This window comes from Sphaerodactylus townsendi, linkage group LG13, assembly GCF_021028975.2.
Source record: "Sphaerodactylus townsendi isolate TG3544 linkage group LG13, MPM_Stown_v2.3, whole genome shotgun sequence".
Taxonomy (NCBI): domain Eukaryota; kingdom Metazoa; phylum Chordata; class Lepidosauria; order Squamata; family Sphaerodactylidae; genus Sphaerodactylus; species Sphaerodactylus townsendi.
Genome location: NC_059437.1, coordinates 38,348,320 through 38,371,279, shown reverse-complemented (window position 1 = coordinate 38,371,279; position 22,960 = coordinate 38,348,320). Strand labels below are relative to the sequence as shown.

Below are 22,960 nucleotides of genomic sequence, written 5' to 3'. Positions count from 1 at the left end.
GCTGCTGCTGCCAGGAAAATAGACTCCTTGGTCATTTGTCTGTCCTTTCCCTTTGGTTGGCAACATCTGCTGCTCTAAGCCACTATCATTGATAGTCTGGCTAAGTAAAGGCCAAACCAGATGAGTCACTGGGAGTTCTGTGGCTGGTGTTCTTTATCATTCAATTATCAGTGCCCATAAGTGGGGGTGTGGGATGGGGGGATTTGGATCAGGACCACGGGGAAGGGGAACTTAACTCTTTCACCTGAGCCATTTTCAGACCTAAAATGGCCCATGGGAAGCCTCTTTTTGCCCTTTTGGAGAAATGTTTAAGTCCTGGTATCAGTACCTCTAAAGTGTTGGTCCAGGGAACAGCAGTGGCGTAGGAGGTTAAGAGCTCGTGTATCTAATCTGGAGGAACCGGGTTTGATTCCCCACTCTGCCGCCTGAGCTGTGGAGGCTTATCTGGGGAATTCAGATTAGCCTGTGCACTCCCACACACGCCAGCTGGGTGACCTTGGGCTAGTCACAACTTTTCGGAACTCTCTCAGCCCCACCTACCTCACAGGGTGTTTGTTGTGAGGGGGGAAGGGCAAGGAGATTGTAAGCCCCTTTGAGTCTCCTACAGGACAGAAAGGGGGGATATAAATCCAAACTCTTCTTCTTCTTCTAGGATATGGGAGATGCAAGCTCAAATTGCAGCTGTGTCATGAAATTGGCCAAGTGACCTTGAGTCGGTCACTCTCTCTCATGCTAACTTACCTCTTTGGGTTATGGCTGTGAAGCTTAAAAAGCAAAGGGGAGACAACTGTATGCCACCTTGAACTCTTAGACTGTCCGAAGGTAATGAGTATGAAATTGACCCCTCATTTCACCCAGAAAGCAGGGTTCTGATAAAGTGGCTGCACTGGTAAATGAGGCCAAAAGGGATAATCTTGCTGAACAAAGCATTCAGGACTTGGAGAAGGGCATGCATTCTATCCACGCAAGCACCTAGCAGTGCACTCAGCTTCCATACCAGGCATTCGATACTCACTAAGCATAGCTCTGCATTGTACTGCTTGACAACCACTTAGAACATCAGAACATAAGAAAGAGCCTGCTGGATCAGACCAGAGTCCATCTAGTCCAGCACTCTGTTACTCGCAGTGGCCCCCCAGATGCCTTATCCTCACAACTACACTTTGAGATAGGGTGAGACCAGAGACGTAGCTAGGGAAAATGGAGCCCAGTGCAAAATCTGAGATTTGTGCACGCCCCCCCCCCCCCCACCACCACCATGGGCAGCCGCTGTGATGCTGGAATCCACCCCCAAACAGCATTATTTTCAATGGTGTCTAAACTAGGGAGCCCAGATTCTCCTTTTAAATCTGCCTTAAAGGGAGATTCTGGTGTCCCCATTTAAAACAACATTGAAAGTCATGCTGTTTTGGGGTGGATTATCTCCCACCCTGAAACAGCATCACTTCCAATGTTTAAACAAGGGACCTCAGATTCTCCCTTTAAATCCATGCCAAAGGGGGTGGATTTAAAAGGAGAATCTGGGGAAATTTGGGGGGTGCCTGCTGTCAGGGGTGTAATTGTTAAGCTAGCAGCAACAAACTTTCAGGGTATCTTTAGGACACTCTCCTGATGATACCACCCAGGTTTGGTGAAGTTTGGTTCAGGGGGTCCAAAGTTATGGACCCTCAAATGTGTAGCCCCATCTCCTATTAGCTCCCATTGGAAGAAATGGGGGAAGGGGCACCCCCTTTGGGAGTCCATAACTTTGGACCCAATGAACCAAACCTCACCTAACTTGGGTGGTATTATCAGGAGAGTCTCCAAAAAAAATCCCTGAAATCTTGGTGCTGCTAGCCTAAAAACTGCGCCCCCTGCAGGGCACAAACTGAAAAAACACTAAAAATACAAAAAAACCACAAACAAACCTGAATGTTTTATGCGTGCTCTGGGTGGGCTGGCAACATGCACCCCCTGGCCGCCTGGTAGCTACGCCTCTGGGTGAGACAGAATGACCGGCCTAAGGTGAGCTTAATTGGCTGCATTGGAATTTAAACCGGCGTCTCCTAGAGACCAGTTTGAGACACTAATGACAATATTACATTAGCTTTAGAATAATTCTTCAGAGTTCAGGTGATCTCAGTATCCCTAGGAGCTAAAATCTCTAAGTAGGGAATGGATATCTTTACATTAGCTTTAGAATTATTCTTTAGAGTTCAGGTGACCTCAGTATTCCTAGAAGCTGAAATCTCTGAGTAGGGAATGGATATCTTGTCTTTCGTAGTCTGGTAGGTAAATGGCTATGCACGAGCATTAAAGCCCACTATGCAATACACAGGCTACCTAGAAGAAGAAGAGTTTGAATTTATACAGGCTTCATGTGTAGAAACGGGGAAACAAATCTAGTTCACCAGATAAGTCAGTCGGCCCTCATGTGGAGGAGTGGGGAATCAAACCTGATTCTCCAGATTAGAGTCTGCTGCTCTTAACCACTAACATCTAAGGCATGCCGTAGCTGCTGCAGTGTGTTTTGAACTGTGGATTGCACACTGGAGAATAATTATCTTTCTTTCTAGCATATCATTATCAGAAATACCTTTTGGGGTTTGAAATCAATGGAAGAGAGGACCTTTTTCTGAGTAAATATATGCCACGTACAACACATGGGTCAGAATCGTCAGCACTCTTTAAGAGTGGAGGAAATTAGGATCAGAGTGGCACTGGCAGAAGCGTAGCTCCAAGGGAGTAGGAGGGGCATTGCACCGGGCATGCACCCCTGTGGGTGGCAGGGGTGGCAGGGGTGCATGGGGTGGCAGGGGTGGCAGGGGTGTTCTGGGGCGGGGATGTTCCGGGGTGGGGGCGGAGGATGCACCAGTGCACCGGGCGCTTTCCCCCCTTGCTATGCCTCTGGGCACAGTCATGTGCTTAGTTTGATCTGTGAAATTCTGGAAGGCATATTTCTATATCCTGCAAAAACTCCATACAAGGAAATGCCTCTTTAATGAGGGATGAACTATGGGGGGGGGGGGGGGCAGGTGTTTGCCTTCCTGCTACCTTTATTTCTAATCAGTGGTATCTGAAAGTCCCCTTATTTATGGCTTAGTTATTGCTCCTGAGCAGTTCTGGATCCAGGGGGTTGCAATGGCAGAGTTCAGATGCACGACCTTAAGCAGAGAAACTTTGAAAGTATCCTAACAAAATATAAACACAGAACTAGAAACATTCTAAGGAAAATGGAGGATGGTTGCATTTCTGGGAATACACTTTATTCCTTTTTGCCTTCCAGCTACAAACATTTTTGCTATGCTAAGGGTACGGTCTTGCATTCTGCGAACAGAGCTGACGGTTTCTGCCAGTGAAGATCTGTGAAAGATAGCACCACCCTTTGAGTTTCCAAGAATCCTCTTATCTGTTTTGCTTTCTGTTGCCTTAGGCGTATTTTTTTCCCCAATGCACTTATTGATCCTGGGACTTACTTCATCAGAAACCCCACTTCAATCAATAGGCTTACTTTCAGAGTAAGCCATCATGGCATTTCTATAGACATCTTGGAGATCCCTGAAAAAATTAGGGCAGTGAGAGTTCAAAATATCCATTTAAAAAAAATTAAAAATGTATTTCTAGTAATGACTTTCAGTCAGATTTCATTACATTTGAGTATATATACATACTTCATTAATTAAGCTGGACTAGTTTGCCTTTTTTAGTAAGCGACTCTGATTTTCATCTGTTACTGTTTCAAATTCATTCATTCATTCATTCATTCATTCATTCATTCATTCATTCATTCATTCATTCATTCATTCATTCATTCATTCATATAATATAGTCCATGAATAATTTGGCCCCAATAAACAGGTACAGGATTCTAAATGACCCACTGGGAATTTGAGATGTTAGAATCTCCTTGAGCAACAGCGGGATGGCCATTATGGCTGGCACATCTCCTGAGCCCCTCCACCTGATCTGGGAAGTAACCAAGCCAGAGAGGATGCTGCCAGGTGTGGTGCCCGGCCTTGCTATCCCCACCTGACCCCATTGTTACCACCTTGTCCTTGGCTGGCTGGCCCTATCAGTGGTTGGCCTTAGATGTGCCAGCTACGGGTGATTGCTAATAGTCTGATTGGAAAAGGAGTAACCTAGAAAATCAAGCTGCTGCAGTTTTGAACATCAATGATAGACCAGGGCCAGGCATAGGCTGTGCCATTTTCCAGTGCTGGTTTGGATGCCAGTCTGCCTTTGTCCCTGAGAGATTATTTCAGCAGCTGTCAAAATCTCCCAGATATTCCATGTAGGGAAAAACACACTTTCCCCTCCAAATTGCATCAAATGTCACTTTTGACAAGATTTCATGACAGGGGTGTCAAACTCATTTGTTACAAGGGGCAGGTATGCCATAAAATGTGACTTGTTCAGGCCAAGTGGGGTGGATACCTCGGCTGGCAAGTCCCTAGTAGGCTTGCCAGCCCAGATTGGCACTGGGTGGCGGTGATGGTGGCTATCTTGACCGTCAAGCCCACAGTACTCTCAACAGCCCAGAATAGCACTGTGTGTGTGTGGGTGTGTTTGGCTGCCACAGATGGCAAACTCGCAGCAGTCTCACCACTCGAGATTGGCATGACATGGGGGATGGGGTGTGTCTCACCAGGACAGACTGGGAGTGGAGTGTGATGGTGACTGGACTGGACTGGACTGGCCAGCCCAAAACAGGGTGGATTGGCTGTCTGGACTGGTACAGGCAGGTACCCCACCCTATTGTTCACCAGATAAGCCTCTGCCACTCAGGTGGATGAGTGGGGAATCAAACCCAGTTCTCCAGATTAGAATCCACCTGCTCTCAACCACTACACCACGCTGGCTCTAAATTCCCAGCAGGGCGAGGGGCTGATTTGGATAAGGATCACAAAGGGAGGAGGCTGAAGCCCCATGTCATCTTCCCAACATGAAACAGCCCCAAGAAGTCACTATTTGCCCCACTGGATAAATTTACATCTAATGCCTCCAATCTGCAATGAGGAATCTTGCTGTTGTATCTTAATAGATTGTGGTTGACTGCAATCAAACAAATGCTAATGTAGTGCTTTGAACATTATGTCGATACTAAGCATTATCGAACTGACAATTTATGAACTTGTAGAATTTGAAAAACAGTCTGGGGGGCACCCTTGGAATGTCTAAAGCTTGGCACACCTTCGTTACAAATCTTAGCTGCTGCAATTTTTTTTTTTTTACAATAAATGGCGACTGCTAATCCATCTGCTATAGGGCTTGGCAGTTTCCTGAAGCCAAGACTTTACTCCTCTGCCTTTCCATTGCCAAGAGCCCACTTATAGGATGATCTTAGGTTCGGTCTAGACATGCAGCGGAATGAGGTGGTAATGAGGTAGCGGGATGCAGGAGAATGGTCCGCATCACTTCACACATTTTAATAATTCTCCTTAAGCGGAGGTGTGGCTCAGCATGTGACAGTCTGAACTGGGACTTTTCCCCCCGCGATGTGCTAAATGTTATTTGGAGGAAGCTGTCTTTTACATGGGAAACATTACGAATGTGACCTTCCTCATCTGCATTCTGAAGTGATGTAGCCCAGTTTACCACTTCTAGATTCTGCCACCTCAATCTGTTGCCTGGGAAGAGCGGTCTTTATCCTTTTTTCATCTTGTTTTGCTCGGCTTTCCCATGACACGGGCTCATGTTTGTTTATAATGTGTACAACGCCTACGTCATATTAGACCAACCACTACCACTGCCATCGGCCAACATAGTTTGCCTCTACATCCCGCCCTGCGAGCTCCATCTTGATTACAAGCTAGGCTAAATTTCTATTTACTTGGCTGTGATATATTGGGCTTTGGTCTTCTTTTATCTCCTGTGGTGCCTAGAGCTGTAAATCACTTTGGCAGGACCAACAAAATGCGTAACAAAGTAGTTTTCTTTACTGAGCACTGAAAAGCCTTTAATAGGTACCACAAGGGATTGGCAGAAAGGTGCTGAAATTGGTTTCCCAGCAGGACATTCATGGGGTGAGAACTCAACAGAAATAAAATGTTGGGCTCCTTCTACCCAATTCTCATCAAAAATTTCCTCCGCCAAACGTTGGTCAGACACTTATTTAAATATTTATTGCATTTTCAGCAAATATCTGTTCCTTTTGACTTAAGCAACTAATCTTTGAGATTATGGGATTCACTATTTGCTGATGGTTAACGGCATTGCAAGTATTTGGTACAAATCCTAATTAAAAACACTTCAGAGTTTGCATGGTGCAGTGGCTAGTGTGTTGTGGTAGGATATGAGAGACTCATGTTCAAATCCCCATGTTGCTATGAAAGCTTGCAGAGTGATCTTGGGCCAGTCACTCCCCCTCAGACTAAACCACCCGACAGGGTTGTTGTTATGGGGATAAAATGGAGAACAGTGTTGTAAGAGACTTTGGATTCTCATTAGGGTGAAAAGTGGAGAACAAATATCTACATCAAATAAAGAAGAAATAATATCTAAAGTACTGGGATCTGTGAAATTTCACGTTCAAAATTTATCCAGTTCCTGGGAAAACAAACATTCCACACCTTTTATTAATTCAGGATGGTTTACAAAATTTGCAAAATACAATCAGCAATACAACTTTTCCTAGATCAGGGGTAGAGAAACAATCCAAATGATCAGCCAAACCCAGCAAAGGCAAGTCGCATCAAATCTCCCAAAGCGTTCCTGAAGCCAAACTGTTTTGGACACCTTGGAAAAGAGGCCAGACAGGGAGATCTTGGCACCTGCGCTGGCGGAGTGTTCCAGAGAAAGGGGGCCATGAGCTTCCAGCAAGCAAAGACGTGACACAACATTTGTGCGGGGCTGACCTAAGATTTCACACAGGGGAGACGGTCCTGTAGACTGTGAATTAAGTTTAGCATCTTGCATTCAGAGTTTTGTTCTTGAAGCAAGTAGGAGTTAGGGGAGGTTGGACAATTTCTGGATCTTCATATCAGACACATGTGTGACTTTTGGGGATCTGCTAAAAATACGGAAGAAAGCGAGTTTTCACTCCTCATGTTAGCCTTCCTCTCTCACAGTGATTCTAAGGGCCATTCTCCTCTCACCCTGCTACTTCCCTACTCTTTTTTGTTTTCCTGTTTAGCTGCTCAATGCACGCAGAAGGCTTCCTCATGCACAGCTGAGCATCTGCAGAGATAACAGGACTCCCAACTCTGGGCTAGGAAATTTGTGGGTAGAGTCTGAGTGGGGTGGGCTTAAGAAGGGGAAGCTTCAGCAGGGTGTGATACCAATAGAGTCCACTCTCCAAAGTCTGGAAATCAACTGTAATTCTGGGAGATCTCCAGACCCTGCCTGGAGGCTGGCAGTCCTTGTAGACAGGCTTACATGCATGCAAAAGGGTAAGATCCCAGTCAGGTGGACAAAGGCCATACATGTCCATTTGAACATGCCCAGGGCTCTTTGGAGACATCTGACTGCATGGACAGTAGTGTAGGACTCGGAGCTGGGTCAGTGAGCACAATCCTGCTTCCTTTTAGGTCTCTTTGAATGACTACACATGTCTCTCCTTCCTTCAGCCCTCTAAATCTCCTCTTTTTCTGTCTTATAAGAAAAACAAAACAAAACAGAGGGTTGGTTTATACAGACAGCAGAGTCAAATGGCCAAGGTTTTCCAGGACCGTGCTGTTTCAGACTGTGTGTGTAGTGCAGCAGTTCTCAACCTGTGGGTTGCGACCCCTTTGGGGGTCAAACAACCCTTTCACAGGGGTCGCCTAAGACCATTGGAAAACGGTCTTTTTATATTTTATATACACCAATTTTATGGTTGGGGGTCACCACAACATGAGGAACTGTATTAAAGGGTCGTGGCATTAGGAAGGTTGGGAACCACTGGTGTAGTGAGATGCTGTCTGTTTGACCACTACCCAATACAAAAGCCCCTTTGCACATAAAAAATTAGACTCATTGCTAACTTTGCCATCAGAGGTGGCTTGTTTTTATGCATAACAAGCTGAGTTTCCTTATGCAAATGGAGCATTTAAAGATGACACACCACCACTTCTGCCACTTGTCGCTCAAAACTGTATGGCCCACTAAAATTGGTTAACCATATTGCTTGAGCTGCAGGTGGATGCCGCATGGGCAGTGGTGGGATCCAAAAATTTTAGTAACAGGTTCCCATGGTGGTGGTATTCAAACTGTGGCATAGCGCCAATGGGGCTGGGCGGGGCATGACGGGGGCATGGCCAGGCATTCCAGGGCGGGGCATTCCTGGGCGGGGCTGTGGCAAGGACGCAGCCACTGCGCCGGTCCTTGGGCGGGAAACGAATGCACGCAGGCGCAGGCTGCCACGCACGCCGGTCCACCTCCTGCTAGACTGCTTCAAGTTCTGCGTGCTACTGCTGAGAGGAGGGGCGTAACTCAGGCAAAAATCACGTGGCAAAATCACCAATTAGTAACCCCCTCTCGGCACACGCAAATAATTAGTAACCTACTCTCGGGAACCTGTGAGAACCTGCTGGATCCCACCTCTGCGCATGGGCCAAAAGCAGTGGTGTGAAAATGGTGTGAAAATGGTTTAAAATAGTGTGAAAGGGTTTATACCATTTCCACACCGCTGTTTTTGGCCCATGCGGAATCCACCTCAGATTTCCCCTTTATCAGCAGAGGAAAAAAATCACTGCCTGATGAGGTAAGACAGAGCACCCCCTAGCTCCTATCCCAGTTTTACTGATCAATGACTCTTTGTTCTTGAAATGGTCCCTTTTTTATTTCCAAATTTTCCTTGCATTTATGTGGCCTGGTGGAGGGAGAGTTGAAAGCAACAGACATAAGTGACAGCCGTTGTGGAACGTCAGCCTTTGGAATCCAGACCAATCTCTGAGGTATATCTCTGAGGGCCTGCACACGGCAAGTTATTCATCCTGATTTTCAGCCTCAAATCCCTGTAAAACTGAAACATTATAATTTTTTGATTCACAGCACTGGTGGCCGGCTTGTGATTCTCAAAATTCCTCACATGCATTTATTTTCCTGAAGTCTTTTCAAAAGTCCTGTAAGGTGGCCAGTATTAAGGCAAGCAAATATTATTATTCCCATACTGCAAATGGCAATGGAAACCTGGAGATAATGCCAAATTATACACAGGAGGTCTGCCCTACAGCGAGCGAATGGTTCCTGCGAGGCAGAGATTCTTGTACTGACGCCGTTAGAGTTGCATTATCGTAGATCCTGGGTGTCCCGCAGTTTGCAAGAGAAGGGAAACGGCAAGATTTCCCTCTCACTTCAGGGTTTCCCTCCTTCCAGGTTGCTGCAGTCAAAAGGGAAGATGAAGGTTGCCTGTTTCATTTCTTTAAAGCCTTTTAAAGGCAACATTGATTTTTTTTGGGGGGGGGGGAAGCCAGCTGTGGATCCCTGAGAGGAGCCGGGGAGGGACTCTTCCCCCCCAACTTGGGATCCATGGGTGACTTTTCCCTAAAAATGCAAAAGCAGCAAAAAGCATCCCCAGCAATATTGATATATCGATATAAGCAATATTGATATTACCTTTAAAGCCATTGTGTTGCACAGGGTAGTACAAGTACAAGCCCCAAGCAGTATCCATCCTTTAGAATCCTAGGAACAGCTTTGGCCTGCCAGAATTTTCTTAAATAGGGACACTTTTGTATGCTTGAAAATCAATGCCACAGTTCTCACACAAAAGACACTGCCTGAACTCCCCTGTATTCATTGCTGAATACTGCTGCATTGTGAACTCTGCATACAGTACTCATTTTTTTTTTTTTTTGCAATACGCGATCTTGCATGGACTTCTGAAAGAAGAGTGTCAGTGAACTGGTCATGTCATCTCTATTACACTCTTCGGGTCTGTGTTGTAACGTCTTGTAATTCAGTTTTACGGTGATGTGGGTTGTATGTATTATTCTGCTCTTATTGCATTATTTTCAATTGTGTCATCTCCTTTGAGACGCAGTGAGAAAGGTGGACTATAAGAGAAGTAAGTAAATAAGAATCCCTGTTTTTCGCAGCTTAAAGATGCTTCAATGGAATGTTTAATCTCACAATGGACCCGGTCACACTTAGTCATTAGTTTCAGAGGGCAGCTGTGCTGGTCTGCAGCAGAAGAGCTAGATTTGAGTCTTGCAGCATCGAGACCAACAAAAATTTGAGACTAGGGTGTTGTGGGTTTTCCAGGTTGTATGGCTGTGTTCCAGTAGCATTTTCTCCTGATGTTTTGCCTGCACCTATGGCTGGCATCTTCAGAGGATCTTCAGATGCAGGCGAAACGTCAGGAGAAAATGCTACTGGAACACGGCCATGCAACCCAGAAAACCCACAAGGCCCTAGTGATTCTGGCCATGAAAGCGTTCAACAAAATTTTGAGAGTCAAAACTTCCCTTATCAAACCCCTTTTCATTGGCATTTGGTGAAGAAGATTTGAATCCCAAAACCTGGGAAATCTTGTTGGTCTCTAAGGTGTGTCTGGACAGGTATCCAGCCTTTCCATGAAGCTTGCAGGGTGACCTAGGGCCAAGGTGTTCAGGTTTTTGAATGACTACATGAAGACTTTCCATCAGACACAGAAAAAGATCTAATAATATAATGTTCAGATCGGCAGCAGCTCTTCAGGCCAAGAGAGAGGTTTTTCGCAACAGTCCCTTAGCTAACGATGCTATCATGCCAGGGACCGAATCTGGGACCTTTGCCGACCCATAGCACCTCCTGAATAGGGACAGGTACTAGAAAATAGAGACTGTCCCTAGTAATTAGTGCCAGTTAGAGCATACAAAATATAGTAATTTAGTAATTTACCATAGACGAATACCCAGAAATTAGGGATTGCCCCTGGTACATAGAAACAATTGGTGGGGATGTGACCGCTGATTTTACATTTGGGAAAGAACGTACTAGGGAAGAGAGACTGAGGCCTCCCAAACTCACTACATCTGCTGTCCTGGGACAGCTGCCAGATGTCTCCCATCTTGCTGCACAGGTGGCTGATTAAAGCAAAATGGGAGAGCCGGGGCTGGCTTTCACAAGCTTCATTACACAAGCCAGGAGAAATGACCTGCTGCCGATTCACCTGCCTGCTGCTGTTTCGTAACCACTGCCCTCCCTTCAAATATTTCTCAGCGAGTGGGATTTGATGGTGCCAAAAATTGTTTTCAAATGTGGTAAAATTTCTAAGTTCCATTTTTAAATTTCAAACACCCTGGGAGTTTACCTTTGACATCTGCGTGTCAAGGACTTTTTTTTAAAAAAAATGGGGGTAATGAAACAAATGTCAAAGTCAAAGAATACAGCTGGCAAATATTCCACTGCAAATTGGTTTTTCATATTGTACTTGGAGAAGTAATTGTAGTGGAAAGGTCCATCAGTAACCAATTCAGCAAAATGGAGCCTCTGGATCTGAGTAGCAGATGCTGAAGATAATCAGTAGGGGAGGACTATTGCTTTAATGCCTTGCTTCCCAAACACATCTTGCTAGTCACTGTTGTAAACAGAACACTAAACTACATAGGTCTTTTGTCTACTCTAAGAGGGCTTTTAGTGGGGAATCAAACCTGGTTCTCCAGATTAGAATCCACCTGCTCTTAACCACTACACTACACTGGCTCTCCCACCATGCTGGCTTACCCTAGAAGCTTTATGGCAGGGGTCTGTAACCTATGGCTCTCCAGATGTTCATGGACTATAATTCCCAATTGGCCATGCTGGCAGGTGCTGATGGGAATTGTAGTCCATGAACATCTGGAGAGCCACAGGTTGCAGACCTCTATGGTATCCAGTCCATCCAGTCTTTTTGCCAAGTCAACCAGGCAGGCTAGCAACTGCACTGAAGCAAGCAGCTTATGGATCAGGGCTGGTATCAAAGATTGGCAAGGCTTTGCACCTTACAGGGCCAAAGCTTGGCAGGGGCTTTGCTGCTGATTGGACGCATAACTCAGAGACTGCCTCAGAGGTCCCTGTGATGATGGCATAGGGGCCTCTGAATACCACCCATTTCCTGTTCTTAGTGGTGGCCAGAGGAAGGAGTAGAACATAACTGGTCTGCATTCCTTAAAGTCCTGTTGGTTCGTTGTGAGCCTTACCAGCACCAACAGATTTAAAGGAGTGTGAAAAAGCACGTCCATGGTGTAGTGCCAGCGTGGTGAAATGGTTAAGATCAGTGGACTCTAATCTGGAGAACCAGGTTTGACGTCCCCCTCCTCCACATAAGTGGCAGACTCCAATCTGGTGAACCAAGTTTGTTTCCCCACTCCTACACATGAAGCCTGCTGGGTTACAAAGGGTCAGTCACCATTATCTGAGAACTCTCTCAGCCCACCTACTTTGCAAAGTGTCTGTTGTGGGGAGAGGAAGGGAAGGAATTTGTAAGCCACTCTAAGACTCCTTATGGTTGAGAAAATTAGGATATAAATCCAAACTTTTCTTCTTCTCTTTACATAAGGAGTTGGTTTGCCAAGAGGGGCATTTCGTTCTAGCACCCCCACCCCCCCAACCTGGAACTGTTCCTGCTTTGAATAACAGCATCCCATTGTCAGAATGAGCTAAAAATGCTATAGTGGCCTTCGCCCAAATGTATTCATGATATGATAGCAAGTCTGTTTTGAACAGCTGTTTTTGAAGATGCAAGGAGAAGACACAAACAGAAACATTTTTCCATGAGATATTGGAAGCTCTGTAGGCTAGTGACGGCTCTTTGCATCCCTGCAGTGAATCCTATGAACAGGAATGGCTCAAACTATTCCACAGCCTAAGCAAAATAGTTCATTTTGTTTTCCAACACTTACACCACCCCATCATAAGGCCTCTTTCCCAAGTTTTATATTTTAAAAAACTGAGCTTAAAGAAGGGGCTCTGATTCCAGTCATTTGTCTGGAAAGAATGGGGCCCCTTCCGCACACGCAGAATAACGCACATTCAATCCACTTTCACAAAAAGTGTATTTTGCTATTCTGCGCAGTAAAATCCAGCTTCAAAGTGCATTGAAAGTGGATTGAAAGTGCATTATTCTGCATGTGCGGAAGGGGCCTGAGAAAGGGGAAACCATTGAACAGGGGAATAGTTGAGCAAACTTCTGCAGACCATGTTTCTGCAAGGCTTGGGATAAGGTGAGAAGGGGAATTATCTTTCCCCTGCAGATTTTCCCCAATTAACTTGGTGACTTGGAACTCCAGGTCTGCTGTCTGTAATGCCTGTAAGGTAGAGCCAGCACAGCCTGACACCTGATTGACAGGGAAGATTTTTAGAAATGGAAATCGGATACTTCTCTTTTTGTCTACGGGAAGCCTTTCAGAAGAGAAATCATGCCAGTTCATCAACACCTTGGGAGAAACATAAAATGTAATCGTGACACTATAGCGTGACATTTATCACATGGTACAGCAGCAGAATTTGCATCACATGGGATAGCAGCAGAATACCGAACATTTAGTATACGACCCTCTGTGTTGCCATTTGAGGAAGAAATGGATACGACTCTTCTGCACATCCTCTTGGGTTCCAGTCCCAAATGATTACTTCTCAGGAGCATCTATATTTCTAGAAAGCATGCCAATTTTTTTTTTTAAGAAAAGCATCCTCATATGACTATTGTTTAAAGCAGAACAGCGGGGGCAGGGGCAAGGCAGGCAGGGCAAGAGATGCTTAACTTCCTGCAGTGGCTGTTTAGCCGAGGCATATCTAGGGAAAATGTAGACTGGTGCAAAATCTGAGTGTCCGCCCCCACCCCACCCCGGTATGGGCAGCTGCCCTCCCCCACCATGATCAAACAACATTTTCTTTGCACCAGGTCTTGGAGTCAGTGTATGGACCCAGTGGGAAGGAGGAGGGGTGTGGGGGGGACAGTTTTCCACCCCATGTGACTAAATGGCCGCAGCCCGTGGACCTTTGACCCCATATGTCTCACTGGGCGGTACGTCCCTGCTCTTTAGCTACCTCAAATTGCTTGCTGCAAGCTGCTCTAACCCTCTGGGTTCAAGATGCATATGGAAGAAGAGGGGGAGTTTGGATTTATACCTCACCTTTCTCTTCAGTAAGGAGTCTCCAAGCAGTCTACAAACTCCTTCTCTTCCTCTACCCACAACAGACACCTTGAGTGTACTTAGTGAACTGTGACTAGCCCAAGATCACTCAGAAGGCTTCATGTGTAGGAGCAGGGAAACAAATCCAGTTCACCAGATAAGAGTCTGTCACTCCTGTGGAGGAGTGGGGAATCAAACCTGCCCCGGTTGTCCAGATTGGAGTCCACCACTCTTAACCACTATACGATGCCGACTCTTCAACCCCTACTCAGAAGGGGAAGAATTTTGAGCAGAAAAATATCTGGTAGAGAAATGAATAAGGACCCCCCTTGCTCCAGTGCTCCTCAAATTGCAGCTTCAGGGTCCTTTTCATTTTGAAAAAAAGAAAAGAAAAACCTGTGGCTTCATTGCACACATCTGCATGATGTATTCTGCAATTTCCACTTCCTTGGATCTTTTTACCAAGGCTTCAGTCCTAAGATCACCTTCCTGGGAGTAAGCCTCATTCAGTAAAATGGAACATACCTCTGAGTAGGCCTGCTAAGGCGTGCTCCTTAAGTGTCCAAGAAACAATTAAATGGGTTTCCAAACCAGTAATGCATGCTGAAGGCACAAATTCATTCCCCCCCCCCCCAAAAAAAAATTTAAAGGCTGACTGATCAGTGTTGATAACAGTCTCATAGTTATTATATTTAAAAAAAACAGCCACATCAAATGCTCGTGAATGACACTCTCCCTTCTTTTCAGTTTGGATCTTGCACGTATCCAAAAGCAGGATTATAACCTGGCGGAGAATCTTCCCCGCCTGTCACACGTGCACCCAGAAAGCAGGACCATGCCACTTAAAAAGGGGCCACGAAAGCCCCGCATCTTCCCCTGGGTTCTTACGAAAACAACACGCAACACAAAAGCTGCCTTGGGATTTCTATCCGCACAGAAGAGCACCATAATCAGCCAAACATTGTCCAGGTTATTGGCTCCCTTCTGCCTCATACGATTGCAACAATATGCCGTGATCAAAAGAAACTCTTGCCCCGGTATTGCATTGTTCTGGCAGCTGGGGATAGAAAGGCACTCACTTCCATGGTGCGATGGCATGAATAGTATCTGCCATTAGACCACAACAAAGTCACAGCCAACAGCTCAACAACCTTCGTGGTGGGAGGTTCCTGTAGGCTCTGCTCCAACTTAATGCCAGTTCCCACCAATGCTTCATATTGTACCAAGAGTCAGGGCACATGAGCGGAGGATGGCAGCAGTCAACACTGCATTTTGTTATATTTACATGCCACCCTTCCCCTTGCAGGCTCAGGGCAGCTTCCAACATTTAAAATACAATCGAACATAAAACCACAAGTAGCAACAATTAAAATAACCCTGTCGATATAAACAAGAGAGGGGAGGAGAAGAGGGAGGCTATTTGGATGGTACAGCCTGCCTCAACCATAAGCCTGGTGGAGCAGCTCTACCTTATGGGTCCTGCAGGATTTCATCACGTCCTGTGTCCTGATCAGGCCTGACCCAATGGAAAAGCAACCCAAACTGTTGCTTAGAGATGTTAATGACACCGTGCCTGCTCGGAGATGACTTGCAGGATCCCTTGCGATGTTGCAGAGGACACCTGGGCACGCCGTCAGCATGTGACTTGGAAGGTGTGACCCTAGGAAGGCCACCTGGGGGCCTAGAGAACTGGTTAAGATGCTACTGGGAAGAACAGCAGCTTCCTTTTCTCAGTCACACCCCGGCTCTTGCTTCTGAACACAAGCCAGAGCCAGAGAGAACCTTCGCTTGGCAGCTTTGTCACCCAGCATTCCTTGTGACATTGCAGGTGACCTTGAAGCACATGGCTGCCATACTGTGCATCAACCACGTGGCTGTAGGTGGAGCGACTTTATCATAGGGGAAACATGGACTGTTGGCTGTGCCCAGTCCCCATGATGCATTATTTCTCTGAGCCCCAAGGGTTTGTTGAAACTCTGGGTAATATTTCATTGGCTCCCTATCAGGGAAATTTGTTTATTTGGATATTTATACTTTGCTTTTCTCCTAAACAGGGACCCAGAGTGGTTTACATCATTCTTCCCTTCTCCGTTTTATACTTGCAAGAACCCCATGAGGTAACTTAGACAAAGTCAGATTCCGCATGGGCCAAAAACAGCGGTGTGAAAACAGTGTAAACCCTTTTACACCGTTTTAAACCATTTTACACCTTTTTCACACCACAGTTTGGGGCCCATGCGGAATCCGCCTGAGAGCGAGTGCCTGGCCCAAAGTCATCCAGCAAGCCTCAGCTGAAGAGTGGGAATTTGAATCTGGGTCTCCCAGACCTAGTCTGACACTCTAACCACTACACCATGCTGTCCAATTGCTTGCTTGTCTCCTTCCCTTCCAGCAGCGACCTCATTGTCTCCCACAACCTGAGGAATTAACCTCTACCTATCTGCACTGAACCACGGACTCCTGTGGAATGTCTGTGCCCCAGAAGGAAAGTAAACCAGTCATCAAATAGCTGAGTGCTAAAGCACAGAATCCCTCCTGAGTTGGCCATCCAAGCGCTTAAAAGATGAAACGATTGTCACAAGACATGTTGACCACACAGGGGTCCCTGTGTATTCTTGGTTCAGTATTGTCAACACCAGTAAGTGAATCATTGCATTGAAAGAGCAGGGAAACGTACTTTGGAGAAGAGGTCTGGTGCCGTGTTGTGTAATTGTGGTGCTCCTTTCTACCATTTTGCCTCCAGGCATACGAAGTGGATAAGTGCAGGATGGGTGTATGAAGGCTTGTGGAGTGAATGGGTGTTAGACAGAAAACACGCCTGAGATCTTTTTTTCGGGGGGGGGGGGGGGGGGGGGGGGGAGAAGCCGCTTCAGTGCACACAAACCTATACAGTGACCCAACAGTGATTGGTGATATGTTATGTTTGATTGATTTTAAAGGAGTTCAGACAGATTCATGGATGGGAGATCAGCCAAAATCTGCTATCCATAATGACTAGGAACATCTGTGCTCTGAGACAGAACACCTCTAAATACCGATAGCCTTCATTCATGCCCTGCTTGCGGATTACTCAGGGGCATCTAGTTGGCCATTTTGGAGGAAAGGACGCCGGCTTTCCCGATCTGATCCAATAGAGCTCTCCTTTGGTTGTGATCCCGGGATATTGCATGGTCGTCGGTTGTTAAATGAGCTGCTCTTTTGCAGGTTGTCATTTCCCAAACAAATACCACTTTGGGGAGGGATTCAATGCAAGCGCACGCCGTCATACATGATGAGTGAGTGCCTTCTCTTCACGTGTGACAATTTGGCAAATAAAGACCTACCCTTGCAACCCAGTTTACTACCGTACAGCCCATGCTGCTGACATTCTGCCAGGCCCTAGTGTGATCTAGGAAAAACCCAACAACCTAGGGCGGTGCTATGCAGTTAGGCACTGACTTGCTTCACAATAACTAGGGGCACCAGGGCAGGGGGCAAGTTTAGCCCCTAACAGTGGTGCTCCCAATAGCAGCCTTTTACTTGGCCACTTATAAATGAATGTTTTCTTGTTTAGCCCTGTGGGCAAAGTACAGCACTTTCCTTGGCCAAAGTCACAACATGCCTTGCAGCCCAGCCGCTCAGATACTTCGGCCTTGTTGACAAGGGCCCCCCTAAAAAGTCTACAGAGAACCGTGCCAGACACAATCCCTTCCACCACATGACCACCCTCTTTAATGATGGGCAGCTGCTTAATAGATAAATGCATGTACATGCGGAGGAAAGCCCTGACTGGCTACAGCTAATCAGTGTGTGCACGTATGCGGCAAAGCAGATGCATGTGTCCAGCAGGGTTCCAGGTGTCTGCATGCAGATAATCCAGCACAGAAATTATATTCGTGCAAGCAAGAGCCACATGGGAAGGGGGCTTGTCCGTGAAGTGGCTACTCCTGCTGCTGCTTTGGAGCAGTCGTTTACAGCTGTGAGCAGGAGAATATCGGGAGAAAAGCAGCAGCTCTCCCATATACCTCGGCTGCAAGTCCAGAAGGCTAGCCATGTGCAGAATGGCTAGTCCTCACTGGTCTAGCAGCAGCCAAGCGCGCTGCCTCGGCAGCTGGGACAAGGGGCAGCATTTTCGAGATTTCCAGGCTGGAGAGGGGACAGATGACCCTGCCGCTCTTCAGTAGCACTCCTGAGCATGGGGCATGTGCCCACCTGTCTGGGCTCGCGGGCAACACTAACCCAGCATTTTCTGTGCCCAACACACGAGCTGTAAGGACGAATTCTAAGTTCTCAGCTTGCCTGATGCAAACCTGTTGATCTGCCAAGCGACACAGACACCCCCTTTCCACAATGCTGACCACAGGTCCCCTGTACCTTCTGGGCTGCCAGTCTCTATTTGAGAGTCTCTAAAAAGCCACCCGCTCCACGCCACTCTCTGATGACTTTGGCAAATCGATAGATTGACTGAGAGGCGGAAGGGGAGGCAGCTAGCCGGAGAGAGAGAGCGAGAGAAGCATCTCCTCTGCCTTGCATTCACCCAAACAGATTGGATTCTTAAAGGGACACGAGTGGAATTTCAATAGGGGAGCGCAGTGAATGGTCGGAAGCTGGGGAGGGGGGCAGGTTTCGGGAGAGATTCCCTCCGCACATCCTCAGCCCACACATCCCTCTGATACAGCAAGCACACAACCCCGGCTGTGCCAGTTTCTCTCCCCCCCCCCCCCCCCATTGATATCACGCCTGTCGTGACCAGACTGGTACCAGAGGTGCTGTGGAAACAGTGGGTGTTTTCATGGTAGAGGGGGGAGCCTCTACCAGTAGGGAATACAAGATCAGGGGTATTCAGAATGGGAGGGAGGAGGGGGTTAGAGAAGGGGATTTTTTTTCCAAGTTACAACTCCAGGTCAGCACCTGCAGTGGGTGTTTTTCTTACACACAGACGCATGGGGGACCCCAGCACCATCCATGGCTGCCTGGAGCAATCCCGCACCACTACCTGTTCCACAGACTGCAGGAAATCTCTCTTCCCTGAGGGATCGTTGCAAACACTCAAATCGAGGCAGGAAAAGAAGCCCCCATCCTGTGCCCTTAATTAATAATGGTTCAGCTCTCTGCTTCCTATTATTCCACATCTTGCCTCTCTGTCCCTCGGTTCCCGCTCACAGCCCCCTCCTGCTGCACCTTCCCTTATGCTACTGTAGTTTCTGCCTCACTTTCTATCCTGGTCCTCACTTGACCAATCTCCAGCCCCTTTTTCTATCCCAGACCCCCAGTCCCGTCTCTCACCATTTCCCCTTCCTTTCCTTCCACAAAGCTCCTTCCTTTCTCCTCTCAAGTGCCACCGGTGGTACAAGCACACATACACAAATACACAAGGCAGCATACGCGTCCATGTCCCTCTGGGTTTTGTGCACTTTGCACTGCGATAGATTTTACGTGGGATTTAGCCCTGAAATCTGGTCCTGCGTCCTGCCTCCATTCTCCTGCAACCTGGTGATAAGTAAAGCAGAAGGAAACACCCCCCCCCCCCAGCTCAGAGATGCACCATCTCTTTTTGTATGTGCTTCATCTCTCAGGACTGTTCAGTAGCATAGGAAGCATCTGATGCCAAAAACAGACTCACCTTCCAGCTCATCTTCAGGTATGTCAACAGGATGCTGTTCTGCAAGGATGTTGGGGATGGTATAAATGCCCCGGTACATCAAGGCAGCGGTCACTGGATGGAAAGGCATCTCGGCAGCTCGTGAAAACCCAAACTTTAATCCCAAATTTCATAGGAAGCAACCTGGCTGGAACCGGAACACAGGAAAGTGGGACGGGACTTGCACCTGCCACCAGAGCTACCTGCGATCCCGAAGCTCCTTCCTTGTCCACCACGAAGGGGGTTCCGCGTCTCTTGTTCTGGGCTGTGTTCTTTAGCCACAAAGGGTTCCTCGCATGGCAGATTCGAAGCCACTCTGGCTCAGTTGTAGTCTCAAGATAACGGTGGAGAAGAGGTTACAACCACATTGGCAAAATTCCTCCTTTATCTTTGCACCCCGCGAGAGTTTGTTTGGGTGCTGCATCAAAACTGGAGGCGACCAAATATTTCCCCCCAGTCTAATTCCCAGGTACCAATTCAGTTGCTCCCCATTCCAGCAACTCTGTCCCTGGCTTGCCGGTCTGTAGCTCAGGCACACAGGGGAACATCGGTCTGCATCCTTCCTTAGTCTATCAGCCTGTTTCAGAAACAGAGACCCTCGTGTAGCTGCTGCACAGCATGGCTCGGAGCCAGTTCCCTAAGGTCGGCCGAGGGAAGGGGGAGGCTTCCTGCCACACTGGGGGTAAGTTTCCCCAGTCGGAGTTCAAAGCCAGACTCGTTCTTCCTTGCAGTCTCTCCGCCTCTCCAATCTGTATAGTGCTGCCTTCCTTTCTTCCTCGGTCTCACTCACACACATACAGTACACACATGCTCCCCCCACTGCCAACCAAATGAACATCTGAGCGGCGGAACATCTAAATCAATAGGAGGAGAGAAAGGATGTCTCAGCCACATGCAGAGGAAGGGAGAACCGAACGGCATTTACCCTCTGCTCCAATTCCCTCCTCTCCCACGCCACAAACATTGGCACTGCAACAGCTCTGGCTGTTGTGGGGATCGCAGTGCTGGAAATTAGCAGCCGCCGTTCTCCTTCCTGCTCAACAATACCTGTGTGTGTTTATGTCCCACTTGAGGACCCTAAAGGCAGCAGATCTGTAAGGACACTTAGGATCTTGCCAAAGAGCAGAAGCTGGGCCGTTAATAGACAGGGGTCTTCTCAATGTCCTTTCTATGCAAAGGACATCGAGAAATACATCCATGCACACACTCTTTTTTGTAGACACAGCACCTCAATCATATCCAGGTTGACCTCCTATGTTCCAAATTACTTTTGCAGTACATCTCGTATGGGATCGGGCGCGCTGACCACGCTCTCGGTATTTTTAACGATGCCTAACATACTGGCCACTGACTTTTCCTGTCCTTGGGGATGATGGGCAGGGGGGTGGGGGGTGGGGGGAGGAGTTAAAGAAGAGCAGGAGAAGATGCTTTTCAGCATTAGGTTCTTCCAGAACATCAGACCACAGCTGGACCCTCATTTGAGTGGCCCCTGCTCAGTAGAGGACTTTGCTTCAGATGGACATCGCACCAGCTGATGTACCTGCCAGTCTTTTGTGCTATCCAAAAGCTCCTGCAACAGCTGCAATGAGAAAAATGCTTTATGGACATGCCAAGACATCACACCTGCCCAGACCAAAGACTTGTCTTTGTATCTGACAGGTCAGCGCATACACTTTGATGGTAGAGGTGCCACCCTAGGTGTTCCGGGTTAGCCGATTTTTCTGCTGGGGATGGTGCAGTTCTAGGTTGCCTCATAACTAGAAGAGATTTCCTCTATTTTGGTGTTTGTTTTGTTTTTTGGAGCTTTGTGTTATATTCCAGTATCCCTAATTCCAATTTAACTAGGAGAATTTCCAGAATTAATTTTGGAAGAAAGCATTTTGCTGCACATTTCAATGTCTTTCAACATCTTTCGTTCCCGTGTATCTCCAGTCTCCATTACAGGGCGTTTCCCCACTCACCATGATCCTCCCTAAGCCACGCGCTGCTCTCAGCACGCGGCATCCCCACGACCCCGTGCTCTGCGCGGGGTAATCAAGAGGCGCCGTTTACAAGAGCGCCAGGGATGCTGCGCGATGAGGGGGCGCAACAGCAGCAGCGTCGGGGCGGCTGCGCTGTTGCCGCCCCTGTTGTGGGGAGTGCTGGGGGACCCCGCGCTACTCTCCTCAAGTAGCGGGGGCTTAAGGTAAGTGGGGAAAGGCCCACAGACATACCCGCACATGACTGCATCCAGATTTTTCTTGTATCAGTCTGATAACACATACAACAGTAGCACGATTCTTATTATGAGGTGTTTTACTAAAGAGTAGGAGCTAGTGTTTCACTGGGGCAACATTAGCTCCTACTCTTTAGTAAAACACCTCACAATAAGAATCGGGCTACGGTTGTATGTGTTACCAAACTGGTTTTTCTTTGCAGTCTTACCAATGCTTAAAAAACAGATAAGTAAGATCCTGTTCATCCAAGTATAAAAGGAGCATAGATTTCCATGTACATGGGCAGGAACTCACTGCTGTCCCATCCTAGCTTGCAACAGTGGCTCATGAGGATAAAAGTGGACATACATCATGCATGGCCCCCTGAGCACCTCAGAAAGAAGAGCAGGGTGCCAAGGTGATAAGGTGAGATAGCATCCCCACATCTCCGGCCCCTTCTGCACATGCAGAATAATGCACTTTCAATCCACAATTGTTTGCAAGTGGATTTTGCTATTCCGCACAGTAAAATCCAGCTGTGAAGTGCATTGAAAGTGGATTTAATTCTGCATGTGCGGAAGGGGCCGCAGTCTTGCTGCAGCAGTTCCCATTCTAATTGGAGACCTAACATTTCCCAACACTAGCGGTATGGTGAAGTGGCAAGAGCAGTGGACTCTTATCTGGTGAACCAGATTGGTTTCCCCTCTCTTACACATGAAGCCTGCTGGGTGACCTTGGCCTAGTGACAGCTCTCTCAGAACTCTCTCAGCCTCACCTACCTCACAAGGGGCCTGTCGTAAGGAGAGGGAGGGAAAAGAGTTTAAGCCACTTTGAGAAAGAAAGGTGAGGTATAGATCGAAACTATTCTTCTTTTGACGCCTCTCCCCCTGCCATTTCAATCTTTAAATATTTATAAGCCCAGTTTCATCCAACAGTTTAGGATCCAGGGTGGTTTTAAGCCCCACTGCAACCCCGCCTAAATTACAGATTCCTCTCGCTCACCATCTCTATAAGGTTTTTCAGTCATGACATGCTTGGTATTCCTACCTTGTATGTTTGGAGAGTGTGCAACATATGATCCTTTCAATTGCCTCCTATTCAGTCACATAGCAAGGCAGGCAGGCCTAAGACAGTGTTGCCTGGGTAGCATA

The 22,960-nt window shown here is 47.2% G+C and overlaps 1 protein-coding gene across 1 annotated transcript in view; it reads right to left on the bottom strand.

Annotated features, from left to right (window-relative positions):
* The window catches only part of CABP7 (calcium binding protein 7), a 64,600-nt gene extending 44,017 nt beyond the window's left edge, over positions 1-20,583 (bottom strand). Inside the window, exon 1 of the mRNA XM_048513840.1 lies at positions 19,597-20,583. Within this exon, the coding sequence (XP_048369797.1) occupies positions 19,597-19,705 (109 nt within the window). The 5' untranslated portion in view covers positions 19,706-20,583. The remainder of the gene's footprint in view (positions 1-19,596) is intronic.
* Positions 20,584-22,960: the final 2,377 nt, after the last annotated feature.